The sequence below is a fragment of the Ornithodoros turicata genome, chromosome 9 (genome assembly GCF_037126465.1).
Source record: "Ornithodoros turicata isolate Travis chromosome 9, ASM3712646v1, whole genome shotgun sequence".
In the NCBI taxonomy this organism is placed as follows: Eukaryota; Metazoa; Arthropoda; class Arachnida; order Ixodida; family Argasidae; genus Ornithodoros; species Ornithodoros turicata.
The window spans coordinates 42,790,614-42,810,677 of record NC_088209.1 but is presented as its reverse complement, the minus strand read 5'-3'; the positions used below and the strand labels follow the sequence as shown (position 1 = coordinate 42,810,677).

The 20,064-nt window shown below is 46.2% G+C and overlaps 1 protein-coding gene across 1 annotated transcript in view; it reads right to left on the bottom strand.

The window, feature by feature from the left end:
* Positions 1–982: 982 nt before the first annotated feature.
* Positions 983–20,064, bottom strand: part of LOC135369029 (serine/threonine-protein phosphatase 1 regulatory subunit 10-like) — a 30,512-nt gene continuing 11,430 nt past the window's right edge. Inside the window, exons 4-11 of the mRNA XM_064602635.1 lie at positions 17,071–17,168; positions 8,053–8,420; positions 6,163–7,110; positions 5,597–5,843; positions 4,744–4,819; positions 4,066–4,345; positions 3,176–3,421; positions 983–1,444 (exon numbers count right to left, since the gene is read on the bottom strand). Of these exons, the coding sequence (XP_064458705.1) occupies positions 1,323–1,444; positions 3,176–3,421; positions 4,066–4,345; positions 4,744–4,819; positions 5,597–5,843; positions 6,163–7,110; positions 8,053–8,420; positions 17,071–17,168 (2,385 nt within the window). The 3' untranslated portion in view covers positions 983–1,322. The remainder of the gene's footprint in view (positions 1,445–3,175; positions 3,422–4,065; positions 4,346–4,743; positions 4,820–5,596; positions 5,844–6,162; positions 7,111–8,052; positions 8,421–17,070; positions 17,169–20,064) is intronic.

Genomic DNA, 20,064 nt, shown 5'->3' with positions numbered 1-20,064 from the left:
CCTGAGGGGCGGTCGCATCCCTTCCAGTCAGTTTCAAAACTCTAGTGTCACTTCCTCGTCGACTACTGACCACGGTATCGAAATAATCCCACGCGAATTAGTGGCGCAATTTGACTGCGATTCAAATGAAATACAGCAAGAGCAGACGCCGGATGCTGAGTGCGTGCGGGAATTCGGAAAGGGATGCCGCGACCGTCGTCTGGACTGCGCCTTTAGCGCCTTTCTGGTTTGAGCACCGCGCTCTCACCCGCCCGTTAGGGAGTGACGTCACGCTAATCTCGTTGTCGCTGGAGCTTCCACAGGCTGGCCAACTAACATAATGGTTGTGCTTCAGAGGAGAGTTTCTGGGTGCACCTCACTTTAAAAGAATTTGTTTCTATAGAGGGTGTGCAGATCAGAGGCCTCTCTCATGTGCAACAGGTGCATCATGCAATTATTAATTTGCAAGGGCTCATGTTACTTGTTTCGCCAGCAAATTTTTTTGGAGGGGCATTTCACTGCTCCTTTAAGTGACTGCTCAAATTAATGTTTGATTGCAACTAAACAAAACAAGGTATCTTTTGGTATGTGACTATGTGTGCATGCTTACAATTACACTTTCTTTTTTTCTTAATAAACATATTCCCCCCATATTCCCCTATAAGAAACTAACATATCATCTGAAGTTTCAGGGCTGAGAAAGGGTCAGATACCGTTGGGATAAGAGGTAACGTTGGTCAGTTTAACAAAACTTCTGTATCTGCCAATGCGCAACACACCAGCTTGTTTGCAGAGTTCAATGCCGAACAAAATCTGCGCTTTCAGAAGCTGCTGCGATAAATGACCTGGCTTACGAAACAGCAAACACTGGCAATTCACCGAGATACCATCTTTTGTTTCTCTTTTATCGCTTCAACATTCTAAATTTTGAAGTACAAGGCGTGTGTGTGTGTCAGAAAATATACTGCACATGCTCATAAATGGAAAAGGCAGGACTACAAAGTCGAAAAATCTTTCAAATTTTTATAACAAATATCTTCCCCGTGCAGGAGCGCTGCACAATATGATACAGTACCTTCATAATGTGTGACACAAAATATGAAAACAAACACTGTGGAATGGTGGCCCATTCTTATGTACAAACGTGTTCTTTGAGGCGGAGGACGATGTCATGAAGTTCCCAACTAGGTTGGCCACACAGAGAACAATAAATAGTAATGTCTATACAGGCAACATGCATGGTAACAGTGAAAGTATTGAGCTTATGATCTTATGTACATTAATGTTCTGCTTATGTACATTATTAACACACTGGTATAAACATCTCCGAGGTGAGTGAGGGGCTACGGCAGTCGAGGTCCATTGAAGCCCGGATGCAGGAAGGTGCAGTTAGCACCGTACCTGCAGTTGTTGGACATGAAGTATTTGCAGGGAACACGTGGAGTCTGATTGCGCATTCTGGGATCTGTTGGGAGACACACAAAAAAAACGGAAAAACATTGAGACATCACATTAACAGAGTTACAGAGATTGCGAAACTCGTAACTAAGTTACAATTACAGTTACCGAGTTACGGTAACTTGGTTGGTTTGCAGTTACCACTTCAGAAACAAAAAATACATTAAATGCTGGTAAAAAAAATTGGTAACAGTTCTACTGTGAAACATCAAGTACATCACACGCTTGTCACACTCGAGTGGCTGTTGTTTTTCTAAATTATCGTCAGTAAGCTCCCACCACTTTAGACCAAACACATACTTTCCAACGATAAAAGGTTGTTCAGCAGGAGCACATTGCCGTCATAACGTTCTATGGGATGATGTGACCATGTTTAGAAACTGATTCTTGGGAGAATATGATGCTACCTTTTCTAACATAATTAGTTCCATCCTACAGCTAACAAAAGCATTACTGCAACTAATTACCAAAAAGATAACTAGTTACCAGCTACTTGGAATTTAGTTTCTGCCCAAGACGAAGATATGAACGTGGCTTTGAAAAAATAAAAAGTATTTTTTGTGTGTGTTTGTGAGGGGTAATTATGTATGATGTGTTGGGCTGATGCTGCTATCTGCTGTGAAAAACGAGTTAATGCAGACTAATTAAAAAAAAAAAATCCAGGAGCACATGGCACACTAGTTTTGTGCTCCTTTGGTGTTCCGACAAAACATCCTGTAACTCTGAACGCATTCATCTGTTCCAGAGTGAAAACGACAGGATATTACGATAAGTTTGATTACACGCAAATCTAATTATTCTAGTAATGGGGCACTGCAGTGAACACAAACGTGTCCCAAAATGCCAGTTTTCCTATATGATTCCTATATCATCGTCATATGATCCCCATATGATTGTCAAAGGTCCTCCAACTCCACTAAAGTTGCTGCACTGGCAAAAATTAAAGCTTTACAACAAAAGCAAAAAAGACAGAGCTTACAAAAAGCAGGAGAAAGATACAGGCAAAAATGAATGAAAATAATGAAGAAAGATGTTTTTAAACAGCTATATCTAGCACACAGTTCACCACACTGCGTTTGGAGACTCGTAGCAGACGACAAGCAGATAATCCCTTTCTCTATTGATAAGCTAGTAGAAATTCACAAAGTACAACGGTGACTCTCTTTTTCCAAATTACAGCCACTTTATTGCATCTGCTTGCATGTTTTTTTTTTGTGTGCTTTAAATTTTTTAGTTCCAGATGTCGATGCCCCCATTGAACTGTCGGTCCGTGTTCGCTGCAGTCCGATATCTCGACGACGATGTTTTATAACGCTACCAGCACCGCCTGGTGTAGAATGGGAAGAACCCTAGTGTAATAATTACGGTTATTGTGATACGTGTCATTCGCCTTCTTTCACGTTGAACACAGTCACGAAATAAAATGTAACTATGTCGCAGCTTCTTTGTTTGTTTTTCTTCTGTGCCCTCACTAGCTTGCCGAGCACCTGTCTGTACGTCTGCTACGAGTGTGCAATGGCAATTAATTATCTCAGAGCCTAAAGATTTAGGGTTTAACCAGTTTCTTCTTTTTTTCTTCTTGTCGCTTGTAGCGTCCTATGGGATCTGGCCGCTACGGACCACCATTTTATCACTTTTTATTTGTTTTTTACGTGTTCTAATATGCACTTTTATAACATGGAACATCGAAGGAAAAAAAAAAACAACAAAAAAGAAGCGGTAGAAGAATCACACTTACTACGATTCCGAGGTCCCGGACCACCACCACCACCTCCTCCTCGTCCCATCATGTGGCCCATCGGGCCCATTCCCATTCCCATGGGGCCCATGGGCGGGAGAGGTCCGCCGTAAAAGTCGTTTCCCTCGTGGGGGGGTCCACCCCCCATCATCCCCCAGTCCCCTCCGGGGCCACCCATCATTCCGCCCATGCCTTGCATCGGAAAGCCATCGAAGGTCTGAGGCGGGGGACCCATCATGTTCATACCTGCAATATTTCAAAAATTTTCGTTTCATTTCGGGAAAAAAATACCAGGCTCTGATGCTTCAATCTCCAGACGTTCCTGGCAGTTCAGGCAACACAATCTCAACCCAAGAAGGCCTGATCACTAATCGCCGTGCCATGCCAGTAACCATGCCCCATGTGCTGAAAGTTGCGACTACAGGCATCCTGCGTTCTTTGTCCTTTTATTTATTGATGTTCGTACGCTATGTCGTGTTACGGCATATTGTATAGTGGGGATGCACGAACACAAACACAAAGCAAAAAAGCTAGTCTGGTCACAAACTGGTCGCAATGACATGGTCAATGTCGTGCGCGGGACTAGCAACTACTTAAAGAAAGCAAAAAGAGATAACTAAACGACACGACTAGTATCAACATGAAAGCGGATAATTAAACCATCTCCAACGCTAATGCATTTCAATCACCTATGGTTTTTGTTGAAAATGAACACCTGAAAACATCTGTTCCGTAGAAATACAACGTAAACTTCCTGTGGTTGTCCTTTAGAATATCAGTTCTGTCGTTAGCAGTGTCCAGCTAAAAATTGAAGCCGTAGTTTCTTTCTTCAAATCGATAATCGTGTTTAAAATCATTTGTGGCAATTTGCTGTAGTAGACAACACACACCTTGAGGAGGCATCATCTGGTTAGGCGCCATGCCAAAAGGACCGTTTGACATCATCTGTTGTTGTTGTTGCTGCTGCTGCTGTTGCTGTTGCTGATCGGGTACCCCGACAGGGTTGACCAGAGTATCATTCAGGGGCGGACCCTTAGCTATGGACATCACCAGGTTGGACAAGATGGGAGGCAGGCTACTAGTGATGCTATTGCTGTTATTGCTCACTACAGTGCTGGCCTTGGGCACATCCATGTGAGAGTAGTCCAGGGTTGCAGCTGGGCCATTCTCCTGAAAGAAGTCACGCAACGTTAACCACAATCAGGGAACAGTTCTTCGTAGTTCTCGGTCTACAATGCACACATAAATGATGATTAGAGCCTGAAGTTTTCGGGAATTTTTTTTCTTCTAAATTCGGGGAGTAAAAATTGGGTAAATCCACGCGAAAAAAACTTCCAGTACGCTAAATTCGGGGTGAAATCGAGCTCAGTTACTCAAACTAGCTGAACTATTTCAGTACAAATGATGATGTAACATTCCTACAGACATCTCAGGGAGGGCAATTTGCCGGGTAAAAATCGAAGTTTCACCCTAAAGAGACTACCTTCAATTCGGGATGTAAATTCGGGGAAGAATCGGGGTAAACCCTAAAACTTTAAGCTCTAATGATGATTTAGCTTTCTGCTCACATCTTCCAGGGGAATAGTCTTGGCATCCTGCGTCTGAACCTGTTCTCCGTCCGGTTCGTGAGGAGAATCCGGGATCCTGAGGGGAAACAGAAACAGGAGGGTTGAAATTAATTTGCGCACGAAACATTGCACACCGTATAACCGTGCGCTGCTATGTATGTGTGTCGTCCTTCTGTATTTCCTCAAGTTCAAGCACATTTTTCAATCGCAATGCGAAATCAGTTAGCTCGCAATGTCAGTACCAGGGATCGGAACCGGTATTTTTTTCGGTTCGGTTCGGGTTCGGGTTCACGCATATTGGTTCGGTTCGGGTTTAGCTCCGCTGAACCGAAATTATCAGCTTGAACCGGTTGAGGTATATCGGTTCGGTTCGGGTTCGGCTCAGGGAGAACCCCCCCACCCCCGCACATACACAGACAAAAAAAAATCTGTCAGCGGTCGGGGCATTTATAGGGATTGGAACAGTTACTTTTTTCGGCCTCGGTTTAACCGGTCCACGGGCAGTAATTTTGCTACATGCAAGCAAGCTTACGCTCACCGTACACGATTGTAAGAGAAAGGTGTGAGATAACCGTTCAGGTGAGCAAAAAAAGGTCGGTCAGTAGTAAAATTAATTCACCTCCGAACCGATTCCCGAACCGGTAACCGTATCAATTTTTTCGGTTCAGTTCCGGTTCGGCTCAGGACAAGCAAAAAAATCGTTCGGGTTCGGTTCGGTTCGGGTTCGTCAGAAAATAACGGTTTTTTCCGGTTTTCGGTTCGGGTTCAGTTTCGGTTCCGATCCCTGGTCAGTACAGCTCGACTTGTCAACTTGTTGGAGCAAAAGTGTACAGCAGTTGACAACTACACGTACATTTCCTTGGAGAAGTAGATCTCCTGCAGGGTGGTCAGCTGCTTAGCCTTCTGTACTTCCTTCTCCTGGCTGCCGCTGCCGACCTCCACCAGGGGCTCTGGCAGGTCGATGCGCCGGGGCATCGTGAAAGGAATCGTCTCTTCCATGCGATCGCCCATGAAACGGCGCGCAGACTCCACCGCCTGCCGCTCCCGCTTCATCTCCATGGATTTCATCTCGCCAAAGTTCTGCATTGTGTTCACGTTAACTGGAAAGCAACAACGGGGAAACGATTGTCAACATCCTGCCAGATCATACCGACAGTACCACCCGTACCGTACCGAATCCAAGTACTACTGTAATTTGTAAAAGTCCCAGCACAATTGCTAATCTTCCCGACTTTCTCGAAACATAATCCCTCACAAGACTTTATCGTGACAGTCAGCACACAAACCCACCATTCATTCTGCTCGTTTTCCTCAGAGAATACGACACTTTTTTAATATGAATTTTTTTTTAAATCTGACATCTGTAAGTAGTTTATGACCGGACGCAACTCTGACCTCAAAATGAGTCAACCAACTCACCTCTCTCAGTCTCGTCCATCTCGAAGTAGTGGAACTGCTTCAGCTTGCTGTCTTCCACCCACCTCACGGTCTTCTTGGCCTTTTTCCTCGTCTGCGAGAGGATCGAGTTTGTCTTCTCCGCCTTCACCTCCTCTCCCTCTATCGTCTCCTCTTCCTCCGCCGCACCATCCGCCGTCGGAGTGGGCGGCCCGCCTTCCTCGCTCCCCTCTTCCTCCACCCCGTTCTCTTTCTCCTCCTTGACCGTCCCTCGTCTTCTCCGTTTCACTCCCTTCCCAATCCCTTCCTCCTCCTCCTCCTTCTCTTCCTTGACCTTCGTCTCCTCCTCGCCAGTTTCGAGAGTGTCCTTGTAGAACTGGAACTTCGGCGGAGTGTTCGACGGGCTCGTCGGCGACGTCGCCTTTGCTCCCGCGGCTCCCCCCGTTGCCGAGGGCTTCCGTTTTCTCTTCCCCGGGGCTGCGCCGGCAGCCGGAGTGGCGGTGAGGGCATCCATGAATCCGCCGTCTTCCTGCAGCACGTGGACCGGCTTCGGAGCAATGAGCTTGATACCCCCGGGGGGAGGTGTCACATGGTTTGAGTCCGCGTTCAGGGACACCAAGCTAGACGGTTTGACCTTTCGTTCCGTGTGGACGGTGGGGGTCAACCGCTGCCGCGCGGAGAGAACGGCGTTTTTGTCTACCGGCGGCCGACCGGTCGGCTTCTTCGATCCGGCCTTTGGAGGAGGGAGGGCCGCTTCTTCCAGGCCGGTTGACCGGAACTTGGTCTGGAACGTCTTAACCGTCTTGGGCCTCTCGGGTTTCGCCTTCTTCGGCGGTTGTTCGGACTTTGAGCCCTCCTCGGGAGACGTGGACTCCGTGGACTCCTTCGAACGTTCCCTCTTGGCTGCGGGGGACTTGGGAGAGTTTGAGTTCGAGGAATTCTTCAGTTTCTTCTCCTTTTTCTTCGAGGACTCTACAAGTGAGAGAGACAGAGCAGTTGAGAGATCAATACTTTGAGTGAGAAAAGTCTTGTAAGTTTTGTTCGAGTAAGGAAGCTTTGTTCTTAGTTCCCCAAAATGCAACCACCTGTTGCTGTCGCCATGATTTTCGTGCCTTGACAAATGGATACTCAGTGCGCATGTTTCCGTCTTCTAGTTTAATGCGGTGCAGTGTATATAATAAATAAATAACAGTAAATACATATCTATCATACATAACCATCAACGCATATACAATTATTACGTCAGTTTACTACAGTTCCTCACTCAAAGACTGCTTAAATTATTTTTCCCACCGGTGATTCCATCTTTTCTGTTACTACACTTTTAAGACGGAACTTCACCACACAGCATGGTGAAGGTCAAAGCAAAGGTTTTCAGCATGGTCCCGATTGTGTTAGCTCCCCTTCAATAGCCTTGTCTTCTGCGGAATGTGGTTATCTAACTGACAGTCGCACAGATCGTGATATCGCCGTTTGAGTGTGCTAACCCTGCTGTCATTGCTGTTGACGTCATCATATCTTGTAGTTCTGATGTTTTTTTGTTCCTTGCATTAAATTTCGTCAGTTGAGAGTAAGCTGTTTCTGTTGTCGTGTCTCCTACTTTGTCCGACGTCCCCCTTGGCAGCCTAAACTAGTAATGGTGAAGGTCAACTATTGCACGAATGATACCGTCATTTGTGGAAAGTGGACGCCTTTTTGTGACGAATAACGTAACTGCGTAAGGTGTACGCCTCCAGTTTTTAACAAATCGGGGGGCAGAACAATGTCATTAGGGATGGTGGTTGGCTAGGAGCGCGCTATGTGGTGAAGTTCCGTTTTAGGATCCAATAGGACAATAAGACATTGAACATTGACATTGAAGACGGCATAGAATTTGAATTAGAATCAATCACAGGTAACCAGATAGTCACGAACCTTCCTTGGAAGACTTGATTGCTCCGTCCTTCAACCCGTCCCCCTTGATGAGCTTCATCCAGCCCGACACGACCTTCTCTGCGGTCGTCTTCACTTCCTCACTGGCACTCTTGGTAAGTCCCTTCACCAGCTTGGGCGTGCTGTTCTCCTTTAACCGTTCCAGGGACATAGGAAGGACTTGGCACAGCTTCAGGAGCTCCAGCAGGAATGGAACATTTTCTGCGGCCTTCGCTTCCTGAAGCCAGCAGTGGATGGTGGACCATCCGTCCAGCTCCAGAAACACCTCCAGGATGTCCGGTGATGTGGCACTGAGCACGTTACAGTAGATACAGCGGCTGACCAGCTTGCGCGAAAACTTTTTCATCAGACTGTAATGAGAACAACATGCATGAACGACGTGTGATGACGGATCAACGTGGTGGGTGTTCTCTGCAGCAGTGTGCAGAACGCTGCCTCAACACTCGGTGGAGCTTTTCCATTCAGCATACAGCATTCAAGCTGGTGATGTAAAAGCAAAAGTTTAGCACAATGAATGTGCTCAGGTACAGTCACTGTGTGTGCATATCATAATGAGGCTGGATTTATAATTCTTGCATGTGGTCACTGCTAAGATACATAGCTGTAGAGGTCCACAGCAGAAAACTTGAGATGTAATGATAACTTGTGTGTGTGTACCTCATCACAGCATGCTTCTTACATCACTCTGCGGGTCTAAACTTGGGTCTAAGTGTTTGTGTATCATTTGAATAGGTATTCACTATGCATACTCAGAATTTCCCCAATGGTTCAAAATTGTGGGCAAGAAAATGCCAATATTTTCCAATTACAGCTCCGCTTGCACTTTGTACGTACATGCACTTTTAAATCCATTAGGCACAATGCCGCTCCCACCTCTACAGTCGGGCGTAGAAATAAATTTTCGTGCAATAGCATGCCTTCGTGGGAAGTACAGACAGACACATTTCCACGTTAAGAAGCTTTATTTCTCATTGCTGAAAAATACAGTTTATAAAGATACAAAACAATACAATAATGTTAGCACAGGTCTAAAGTATAGTCTACAACACAGTCTTTTTTTCCAAAGAGCTCTAGACCTGCTCCTGGTATTATCCCATAAGATATGTCCAGTGGCAGTTTGATCTGAGAGTATTGGGTGCTGTGCACCATGACCACCCAGGCACCCCCCACCCCCACCCCTCAACATGGGGGGGATGGGGGAGCTGAAGTTTCAAGGATTGGTGCACCAAAAACATTTTGCATACAAAAATAAAAATAAAATTAAAATAAAAACAGTAAAATGTAGTAAGGCGACATGTCCTAGGCATAGTGCAGAATTCCCATGCAGCTATGCAAAACAGCTTCACCTTAGTGCATTCAGTTACTTAGGCAATGGCCAGTTCTCCTCTACATCTGTGAATCAGATACAGACATGTCTATGTTTCAAATGTGTCTTGTGTCAGAGGGGTAGTGATGCAACTAATATATTCATGCCAAGGACATATTCTTCCCACTAAAAAATGTTACCTGGAGTAATCAAAATACATGCTGATGAACATACAAATGCTGTAGAAATATGCTTACAAGGGGCTATCAGCATCAGTGATTTATCCAAATCCCCCCCCAAAAAAAGCAATCTGGACCGCCCCCTAAAATTTTGAGGTTACACAATGTTGTTAAAAGCATGTAACTACACATCCTTGCAGAGCCCCCCCCCCCCCCCCCCCCATATACACAAGGACAAAATTCTGTAAACAAGTGATCAGCATCCTATGTATGAAAGGGAGTGGTATCCCTCTTTCTCTATCTCTATGTATATCTTTGGCATTGAAGAGGGGGGGGGGGGGGTTCGACCCACCTTCAGACGCCCCTGAATGACCATGCTCGCACTGGGAGGAAAATCGGTACCAGGGAGCCAAGTTCGTTCAGTGTAGAGATAACCTGATGAGTCAAGAAAAATCAGAACACGTTTATTTGGCAGTGGGCAACACCGAGCGCAGCGCTGTCCAATAGGCACGTTCGATTACTGATCTCCAACGCATTATCTCTACACTGAACAGCTCTCGATTGTATATCACGTGCACAATATCAGAACGTAAAAAAAAAAAAAAAAAAGATAAGGAAGTCCGGAGTCCGGATACACCAGGTGATGTATTTGTTGCTGGAAACTCTGGTGGAACGTGCGTTAGTTAATGTCGACCAGAAAGCGACGCGGCCATGGCAATGGAACGTAGACCCCCTTCCCCCCCCCCCCGTTTTGTGCGTACGGAATTCATCACCCCGTTCCTTTTCATGGGGGACAGAAAGCGACCCGTATGCCTCTGAACAATGCCATATTCCAAGAGAGACCACGGAAGCTCCATCCCCATCCTGACAGCGAACCACCCCTGCCTCGGTCTTCGACCCGTCTCACCTCCTCATCTACCTCTCCCACCCCTATAGCCGTCCCCCCTCTCCCTCCGAGCCCTCTCGCTATTTGGGGGCGGTCACCCCTCTACTCTCCTTTATCCCGTCTGCGCCCCAACAGCGCACGCGACACGCGGTGTTGCGTGCGCCTCCCGAGTGAAAGCAGTTGCCCCTGTCGTCTGCAACGCTTCGTCAGAGCGCCACGCAAACGGCGTAACACAACCGGAGGGGGAAAACGTCGCGCCGCGGCATTTTCGTCTACCAAGAGTAGACTCAGTCGAGTCCAATAAACACACACGCATCCAAATGGAACCAGGAGAGTCCGCAAATTTTGGCAGACGACACAGGCCCACCCTTGAGCTCCCATTGGTGGAAACTGCAGAGAAATCAAAACTGGGGCAGTTGCACTTTCACATGGCGCGTCGCATCACCGTTGGCGGGGGTGTGTTATCTACAACCTGCCCGTTGCATTCCCTCTAAACGGCGGCGATAAGAAATGCACGAACTGTCTAAAAGTGATTTCAAGCCAGCCAGAAAAGTGCAATATATGTGTGTACCACCTTCACCGATAAAAAAGCGCTTTGCGCAGTTTTTTTTTCTTGTGTGTGTGTGTGTGTGTGCCCAATTAGCTAATTTGTCGCAATCTTGCTGCTGACATCTATCCAACTTCCGGCCAGCAGACAGATTTCGTTCATTCTCATTATCTTCTTGCATCACAGCAACGCCACCAGACTGGTGAAATGGCTCGACTGAACTGCTGCTCGCTCTTATTGACCATCACTCCGCAAGAGAGCTTGTCGGACCCTGGATTTTTTTTTCGAGGCGCCGGGAGGTCGGGTCTTGAAGCTTGAACACCGTGCTACAATGCACTGCCTAACGTCAATTGAAGCCCTTAGCGGAGACAGAAATTGAGTGGCGAGAGGACAGGACATCCGTAACTCCCCCTCACATCTAGATCCTCTCGACGGAAGCGCACGGAGTTTTCGCTTCCACGGTTGTTCTAACTTTAGCCCGTCTCGTCGATGTATTCTTTTGAGACTCCTTTGGATTTTGTCGCCCATGTCACAGAGGAGTCTTCGTAAAATGAGTCGAGAAAGATTTTGACTCTCTTTTTATTGCTTTTCAAATTGACATAGTAGCCCCTTGGGAGAGAAGAGAGGAGAAAAACTTTCCAATTGCTTTTTCTTTTTTCGTGGGTTTTTTTTTTTTTTTTTTTGCTTCTTTCGTTGAGACTGTCCTCCACGTAAGGGAAGTCCATACTTCAACCAGGGATCGTTTGTGGAGGGGAAGCACTCTTGTGGGTACCGCTCACGGGGCTCGGAGGATAAGTACTCGATCACTGTGACGGAACCAAGATGCTCAAGGAAGTGAGGCGGATGATAGCTCCCATAATCAGGGGATGTGCGCAAGATTTTAATCTCGGTAGAGGAATTAGCCGTATCTGCTGGTTTTTCCTTTTGTTTGTTTGTGTTTTTTTTTCGTTCTGGCAGGTGTCCTTTTTTGTCGGGGTGGAGGGGGGGGGGGTGTTGCGGTACCTTCTGGAGTTGCTAGGGGGTGGTGGGAAAATCCTTGCGTACATGACGTCGGGGAAAATGCGACAAAACAACGATGACAGGCACACACAAGACAAGCCGCAACTTTCAAACGTTTCTTTTCTTGCTCCCTTTTTCCACTAGTACATCTTTTTCTCCCAACGATTTCAAAAGAACCACTCAGAGTAATTGATTAATCTCGTATTTACTGGTCAATGCGGCCGTTGGCATACTAACACAGGATGTCCCGCGTATTTTTACTACGTCTCCACCACGTGCCTCATGGCGAACCATCCCACAATCTATTACGACACTTCCGTGTGATCAAACCTGGCATTGGACCCACTAAATGCCGCATTAACCAGTAAACGAGATTTAATCAATTACTCGAAGGTGGTTCGGGTAACATCGTTTGAAGGAAAGAGGCAGTGGAAAGGGGAGCAAAAGAATGAAAGGGAGTTTCCTGTTAATGCGCATTTGTGTTTCGAGTAAAACGATTGTAAGTTGCGGCCTGTCTTGCGTGTGTAAGTTTTCGTTGTTTTGCCAGTTCTCATTTTGTTTAATTTTTTTCTAAGGGTATGTACCATTTTTTTTTTTTTTTTGTAAGGGTATGTACTAGCGATGGGCCAACCTTGTTTTGTTTCTCGTTAAAACTGGCGCCCTCAGGAATCCGCCGAAAGCCTGATTGGCCTAAAAACTTCCAGATCAAACCCGCATAGACGGTAAAGTCAGGACTGTTCAGCACATCGAGTGTCGTTGCTGATAAAAAAAAAACAAAAAAACGCAGTAGGCTAGACCCTGAGCGGACGAGAATTCTGATGTTTTTGAACAAAAATCTGCATTCATTTAAAACATTCAGCTGTGTTTGCTTGTTTGTTTACATTGCTCTAGACTTTGAAAGAGTTCAGCCAGGAACTCTTACATTGCCAGTTTAAAAGTAACATGGTTTTGCTCGCGATTATTTGTTTCATGGAAATAATTCAGACTCGAGAGAGTTTACGTATTTCCTGTAGTCGATGAACAACACGTTAAATAAATTTCATTTAGGAAGATGGGCATGTTTTCTCCTGAAAGTGAACCGTTATTTAATTTGTTTTTCATTAAACAGAAAGACAGCAAATTCTGCTTCAAAACACTTTTCAGTAAAAGTGCTTATCAACTTTTTCTTTAAAGAAAAGATTCGAAACATTCGAGATTCGAAAAATTCTGGATTCGTCCCATTTCTAGTTATGTCCTAAACGGGCCCTACTTCGCTGCGTATATGATGTCCCGCGTGTGCCAGCCAGGCACTCCTCATTTCATCGTACTCCCGACATCAAGCATGCGTAAACTGATAGCGCAAGGTCATGTAGTTCGTTTTCCGGGGATTTAAACGAAGGCGTCGTGCGGCGCAGATAGAACTATAACGATTGGTGCTCATCAAGCGGTATAGTACCCACACCTGCTCATCAAGCGGTAGTTGCGACGCCACGCCAGTTGGTCTGCGGATCATCTGGGGATTAGTCACGAGAACTGAAATCACAGCACTCAAGTATGACGATGCGTCTAACAAACGTGTCACAAAGCTGCAGCCTTCGTGGCCCGGGTTCGAACCTCCAATCCGGTGTTCTGTAGGCCCAAACCCGCACCGCTACAATTTCATGTTGCGCTATTGTTTCCCCCTGCGCGCGAAAATATAGCGACGTCTGCAGTTTTCAGCCGCACCCACCACCTGTTCCGTGTTGAAAGCAAAATAGAAAACGCGTCCGGCTATTTTCATCTCAGTCACGTGAGCTCCCTGGGGGTCACGTGCTCGGAATAACCAATGCTAACATGGCGGACGCTAGTCTGAGGGAAATATATTGACAAGACATTTTGCCTGCCCGAAAGAACCCCCCCACTTCACTACCTTGCATGCATTACCTAATTGAACTTCCTCGGAGAAAGCGATGAACCGAGGCCCTTTGTACCATGCCACCTCACTGCTCGATTCCCACTGCTTTTGGCAGTTTTCTTTTTTCTTTTCTTTTCTGCTCGTGCTGTTGATGTGGTGTGTGCCATGGCTCGAGCATGGACACAACACAACGAAGTAGCACGGCTTGTTGGATGACATCTCAGTTTCGGGCGGAAATAGCTGCGGGCAATTTGCGTCGTAATTTTTCATAGTAACTATCTGAGGGATGCAGTAATGAACGGAAATCCATCCTGTCTTTCACGGAGAGGCCGCAGAGAGAGCACCCAACGATGGACTTCCTCCGCCTCCGAGGGACGTACGAAACGCCAGGAAGGTGCTGGCGTGAGAGGACCACGTATGCTTCATTCTCAAGTATACAACTCGAAGAAACTGGGAAGAAAAGCACAAACACAAGAGTGGCGAAGGCTAGGGGACCAATAAGGGACGTTGCGGGAAAAAATCGCCTGGAGGAGGTGGCCACCCGATACAAAAGCGAAACCATGCGGTACCTATCCGCCAATACACCTCTGACGTCAGTGTTCCACAGCGCCACCAATTTGGTAGAGTTGAACTACGCTCAAAGCGCGTGTGTGTGCGGGGGGGGGGGGGGGGTTGCGTCCGGAAGCCATGGTCCTGAAGGGATTACGACGGTACCTGAAAGGGACCCGGCCTTCAGTCACACTTTTCGTTCAATAGGATGCAGCCAACAAGTGCCCATTCGTGAAACCCAGCCCTCCCCTTCAGATTTGTTTCTGTTTCAGTCTGTCTACCAACGCCATGACGACGTTTCTCGGGTAGAGATCTACTGGGTGCATCCCCAGTACGTCACAGCACATTGTAACTGATGGTAATGATGAGGGGGAGGGGTTGAAGGGGGTAGGATGGCATAGATGCGGTAGATGCGGGCAAGCTGGGAACCCTGAACTTTGTGCTTGTCGTATGTCCAAGCTCAGGCTTCAATGGATTTGAGGGGGGACTACTGAACGGCCGAGGAGAAGGAATCACATATCCATATTCCAGAAAAACCCCTTACTCGAAAATAGATACGCCTACATTTTTGCTTCTTTCGGATTCCCAGCTAAAGCGTCACGGTAAGAAACGGTACATACGGAGGCGACAAAGTAACCAAGCAGCAGACTACAACGGTAGCGGCAAAAATGATTTGTGACGGTGTGTGTGTGTGTCTGTATCGTCCCAGTTTGTAGCTCGCCTCAACAAATTTTCCTTGTCCACATTAGATAGCGGTATCTGCGGTTTTTCTTGGAGTCCAAACGGAACCTACGAGACTAGACTGTCCTTAGGTTCTAGTTTTGAAGCTAACGGACGACAAATACCGTAGTATGAAATGGGGCTTATGGACACAACCTGCAAGAGACATCGTCGTCTGCAACGTATCCTGCTGTCGTCTGCATGTTCCGACAGTCAGACGATCGGCGTGTAAGCGCAAAATTTAGAATCCACGACCTCAAATGACGTTTCACAGAACAACGCTTTCGTTTCCTAATAGCGTTTTGAGTGTTTTACTCCGCATGCCTGTGTATGCCTACTTTCGTCCGCAGCAGCAGTTGTTCGTTGCTAGCCATGAGGTGAACGTTTTGCATGGCTGACACTCCCTATGACATGCGGAGATTTTTGGTCGATCGGGATCACGGAAAGGCTTGATTGGCTTATTACGTTACGTTTTTTTTTTTTTTATGTTCATTTTGAACGACTCCTGAACTACTAAAACTCCACATTAGGGACTTCTCGCACATCAAATGCATTCTATCAAATCAAAAGATCAGCAACGTGATGCCAGCCACCTCGAAGAAATAAGGTGATTGGCCCTGTGTGTTCGGAGCACTTATAGTTCTTAACGGGTGTCATGACACAATGCAATTGGGTCGGACGCAGTCTTTTTTTTTTTTTTTTTTTTTGCCGGCTGCCAAGTGGCTGTGCAAGCCAAGAGCACTTTAGCAGCTTGTGATTGGGACACTGCCGTAGGTGCCTTTCTGACCGTGCTTCACCACCCCATCGCCGACACAAACATCGAATTATGTTAAATTTGTTCTGCGGACAAACACAGTCTGACGATGAAAGTGAAGAGAGAAAAAAAAAGAAAAAGACAAGCATGGAGTTGAACAAAAGAGCTGATAGTGTTTGCTTTCTCTGCAGACCTTGGTGTGTTCATTATTGACTGTCATACATAGTATGGTGGTGCCACCTGCATTCAGGCTCTTGTACTTGTAGTGCCACAACCACGGCCACAACACTAAAAAGTGTCAGCTGCCCCACTGCCCAGCATGCTACGAGAGCTTTCACAGTCAGCTCTCTTTCAAATCAAACAAATACCTTCATTTCTGGTTGCTCTCCATTTATTTAACCTTTCTCCTCAACAGCAACCTCAACACAGAGACCAAACTGCCACCTGTCATACCTTTATCTTCCCTAAATGCCTCAGGAATCCCAACAGCACTTACCTGTCCGCACTCCTCGTAATCTTCCAGCACTGCAGAGGGTTTTTTTACAGTCAGCCGCAAAGCACAGAAAACAACCTCCTGCTACTAGGACATCCATCCAGACATTTAAAAAAATAATAATAAGAAACTACTACCCTGCCTTTCCCCCGCAAAGAAAGGCTACCCACGCCGCAGAGTGCCGTGCAGGTAGCCTAATCAAACTGCCTTACTCTTGCCTCAGCCCATACACCAGCAGCTGCAGTGGAGAGCATCAAAAGGTTTCCTCGCGAGTTCTCTCTAGCTTGAGTCGTCGTCGTCGTCGTCACGTTCATGTTGGGGGAGAGGGGGGCTTGTCCAAAGGCAAACGTCCAACGAATGTCCGCAGAATGTCCCGGCGACGTAAAGCAAATGAGGATACGACACAAACAATACGGTGCGCAGCGGGGCACACAGTTAACACACTTCATCACAGCCTTCCGTCTCCTTTTCCGAAGACAGTCAAAGACAGGCTGTTGGATGATCCAAGGTCTTCCCTGGAAAACAAAAGCCTCACATCCGTTAGTGTCCATCCCCCTGGCCGACGACATCCCCTCTCGACATCTTATGTGTGCACACACAGTGACCGTACCCTATATACCACTGCAGAGAACAACACCACGTGAGAACAACACTTGCCCGACAGATATAAATTGTAACTTCGGAGACGCCCTACCTAGAGAGCCTGGAGACCTCGTCCGAACTGCGGATGCCACCCTCTGCGGAGAGAAGTGGCGAAAGTGCCTTCAGTAACTGCAGTGGGTCGATGGGAGCCTGGTAACAAAAAAAAAGCGAGGTGGCAATGTAGTCGGGTGCATGCAAACATGACAAGCGCCCAATGGTCGCGCTGACAGCACAAAGCTTCTCAAATATGCACTTTGCTCCTTGCACTCCTTGTAGTGGTCAGTCTTGGATTTTTGTGTGCGCGTCTATGATGTCAACACACACATACAAAAAAAAACAAAAACAAACGGGTGCCAAGAGGCCTGCTTGTCATACTTCCAACATGCCAATGAATCTCCCACACTTTCAACGGCTGATTGGGTACTTCTAGAATAGTGCGCCGTAACACTCTGAGGTCCCAAAGGCATAAGGGTCGTAACTCAGAAAAAGCACAGACTTTGCGCGCATGTGAGAGTATTTGTTTTATGAAGCCCAAGCTTTGTTGCAACCAGATGCATAACAGCAGCAATTTCTTTGCTCATGCTCGGACACGTATGGTGCAAAGGGGAGTAAAAGCCTCTCCTGCATTCAGACAAAGACGTTTTCTGGGACACAGAAGAAAAGTGGACCCATTCCACTGTAGCAAATCGGCGCTTCAAAACGCGGTGAGGATTCTTCAGCAGCAAAATACCTCGTAGAGACAGTTGGGAAACTACTCATCTTAATGAAAGTGCTAAGAGACGAAAGCAGGGACACGCAATGAGCGCAGCAATTCCACACATTTCCCAGAGACGACTTTCAACTTCACATACATTTCTACCCGATGCATTCTCCAAAGTTACATTTGACACGGCAAGTACCGCACAAAGAGTTTGCAAAGAGTCACCAGCAGTTGCTCTTCCACAAAGTGCCGTTCTTCAACTGAATTATGCAACTGCGCATTGTGAGGCTTAAGTGCTGCACTTGTCCTCATCTACTGCTACATTACTGGAATTACCAGGGTCCACCACTTTTTATTTCATTTATCTTAACGTACTGCGAGCCGCAGCTTAAGTAGGAGGGGCTTTATCCTCAATAAAACGAGTCGCTACAAATCAGCTCAGGCGTCAGACAACGAACGAAATGTTGCAAGACATACTGACAGACAAATAAAAAAAAGTTCTTCAAAAGCGCTTCAACCAAAATTAGCCAACAAGAAAACTGAAAAAAAAAAAAAAAAAAAATAGAACAGGAAACAAAAAAATTCACTCTAGCGCTTGACTAAGTTAGCCAACAGGAAAGCCTCTGGTGGTTAGTGTCCTGTTACGATACACCGTATGACATACAGAAATTTCTTGTCTCTCACTTCTCTCCATTGTAGGAAACAATATGAGTAGAGCCACAGCCATGTGTACAATTTCCAAGTGTACTCTCGCATAGGCAGGCAAATACTCGAAAGTTCTGGTTCTGGGTTCTGGCACTTCAATACGGAAGATGCCCCAAATAACACCCACTAGAACAAAAATAAAAAGAGTGCCCAATGTGAATCTTGTTAGCAGGCATGCATGGTGGTCACCGGTGCTTTTTCAGTGCGCTTAATTAGACGACACTAATTACGTGTAAGAGGACAAGATGGGAGCGTGTCATGGCCGGAGGGGACAAATTGTCAGTGGGAAATGCGAGCTCACGGCTGCCCTATATGTAATGAAAGCAGACCGTGTGGCGCCTATTGGAGTTGTGGCGGTGTCATTTTGCTGCCTCTTTAATACATGCCTGTAAACAAAGTTCTACGAACTGCCTGTATTTTACGCAAACCAATTTTAACCTATCGATTTTAGGATGTAAACTTCTCACTCCCAGTATGAAGATTGACCATACGCTGGGAAAACACGTTTATAAAAATTCACGGTGCACACAACAGGCTAAAATATAACAAAAGCATACCGGGACCGCTACCCGACTGTTATGCTCCCCTAATACGTAAATGGTACCGTTAGGCCACCTCCTGCTTCATTTCGATGAGGGAGACTGCATAGATCCTGAAACGTCGACGCTTTCGTTGTATTTTAGCCTGCTGCGTACGCATAGAGTTTTTTTACAGCTTTTATAAACACTTCCAGTATGTGAGTAAGATCTGTCTTGCATAAACAATCCCCTGAAGAGGAATACTTGACTATTCATTGTCTTATGCTGCCCAAAGTTCCATTTTCAGGCATCAAAAATGTTACGAACCAAAGTATATACAAGAGGGACAGGACCGTTGACCCATTCCATTCTTTACATACGATCGTCATTGGCTAGCCAACCCACGTGGGCTTCTCCCAGGAAGCCCACACTGCTGCACAGCTGTAGTGTAAAGGCCGACCCACATTGTGCAGATTTCACTCCGTGAAACGCTCAGTGAAAACAGTGAATTACGTGGAATATGAGGTACATATGGACACGAGAAACCAATGTTTTTGGTTTACAACTTCCGCGTTTCGAACTTCTTGAGATGTAAAATTCTGAGCAGCGAGGTTTATATGGCTTTATGATATTCTTGATTTTTATGACATTATTTTTAGTTTTTTTGCTGGTTGATAGTCCTGGCAACTTCAAGATTTCACGCTGAGCGTGACACGGAACATGAGGCACACTGGAATGTGCGCCATGTGGGTCGACTTTTTAAGAGATTATAAGCACAGAGACCTTGTAGAAAGCTACCGTAAAAATACACGAAACACTGTGGAGACACCAGCCTCAGTCTTGGCAATGGTGAGGCATTCATGCAGTGAGTGGAGGTTATGATACATTAAGTACACCTCACAAAATACTACTTCACTATTACTACTACTACTAGTATGTTTTCTGCAGCACAGGACATGTTACATTTTGCAACCGAACCAGAGTGACTGCCATTTGATGCTTGACAAAAAGCACAAGCTTATGGGATGTAACCTGCATAAAGTGACCATATTCCTCCAACTCCCAATGCAGGGCATCTGCACTGAATGAGAGAAGTTTGCTGTCAATGAGTAAAAACTGTTTT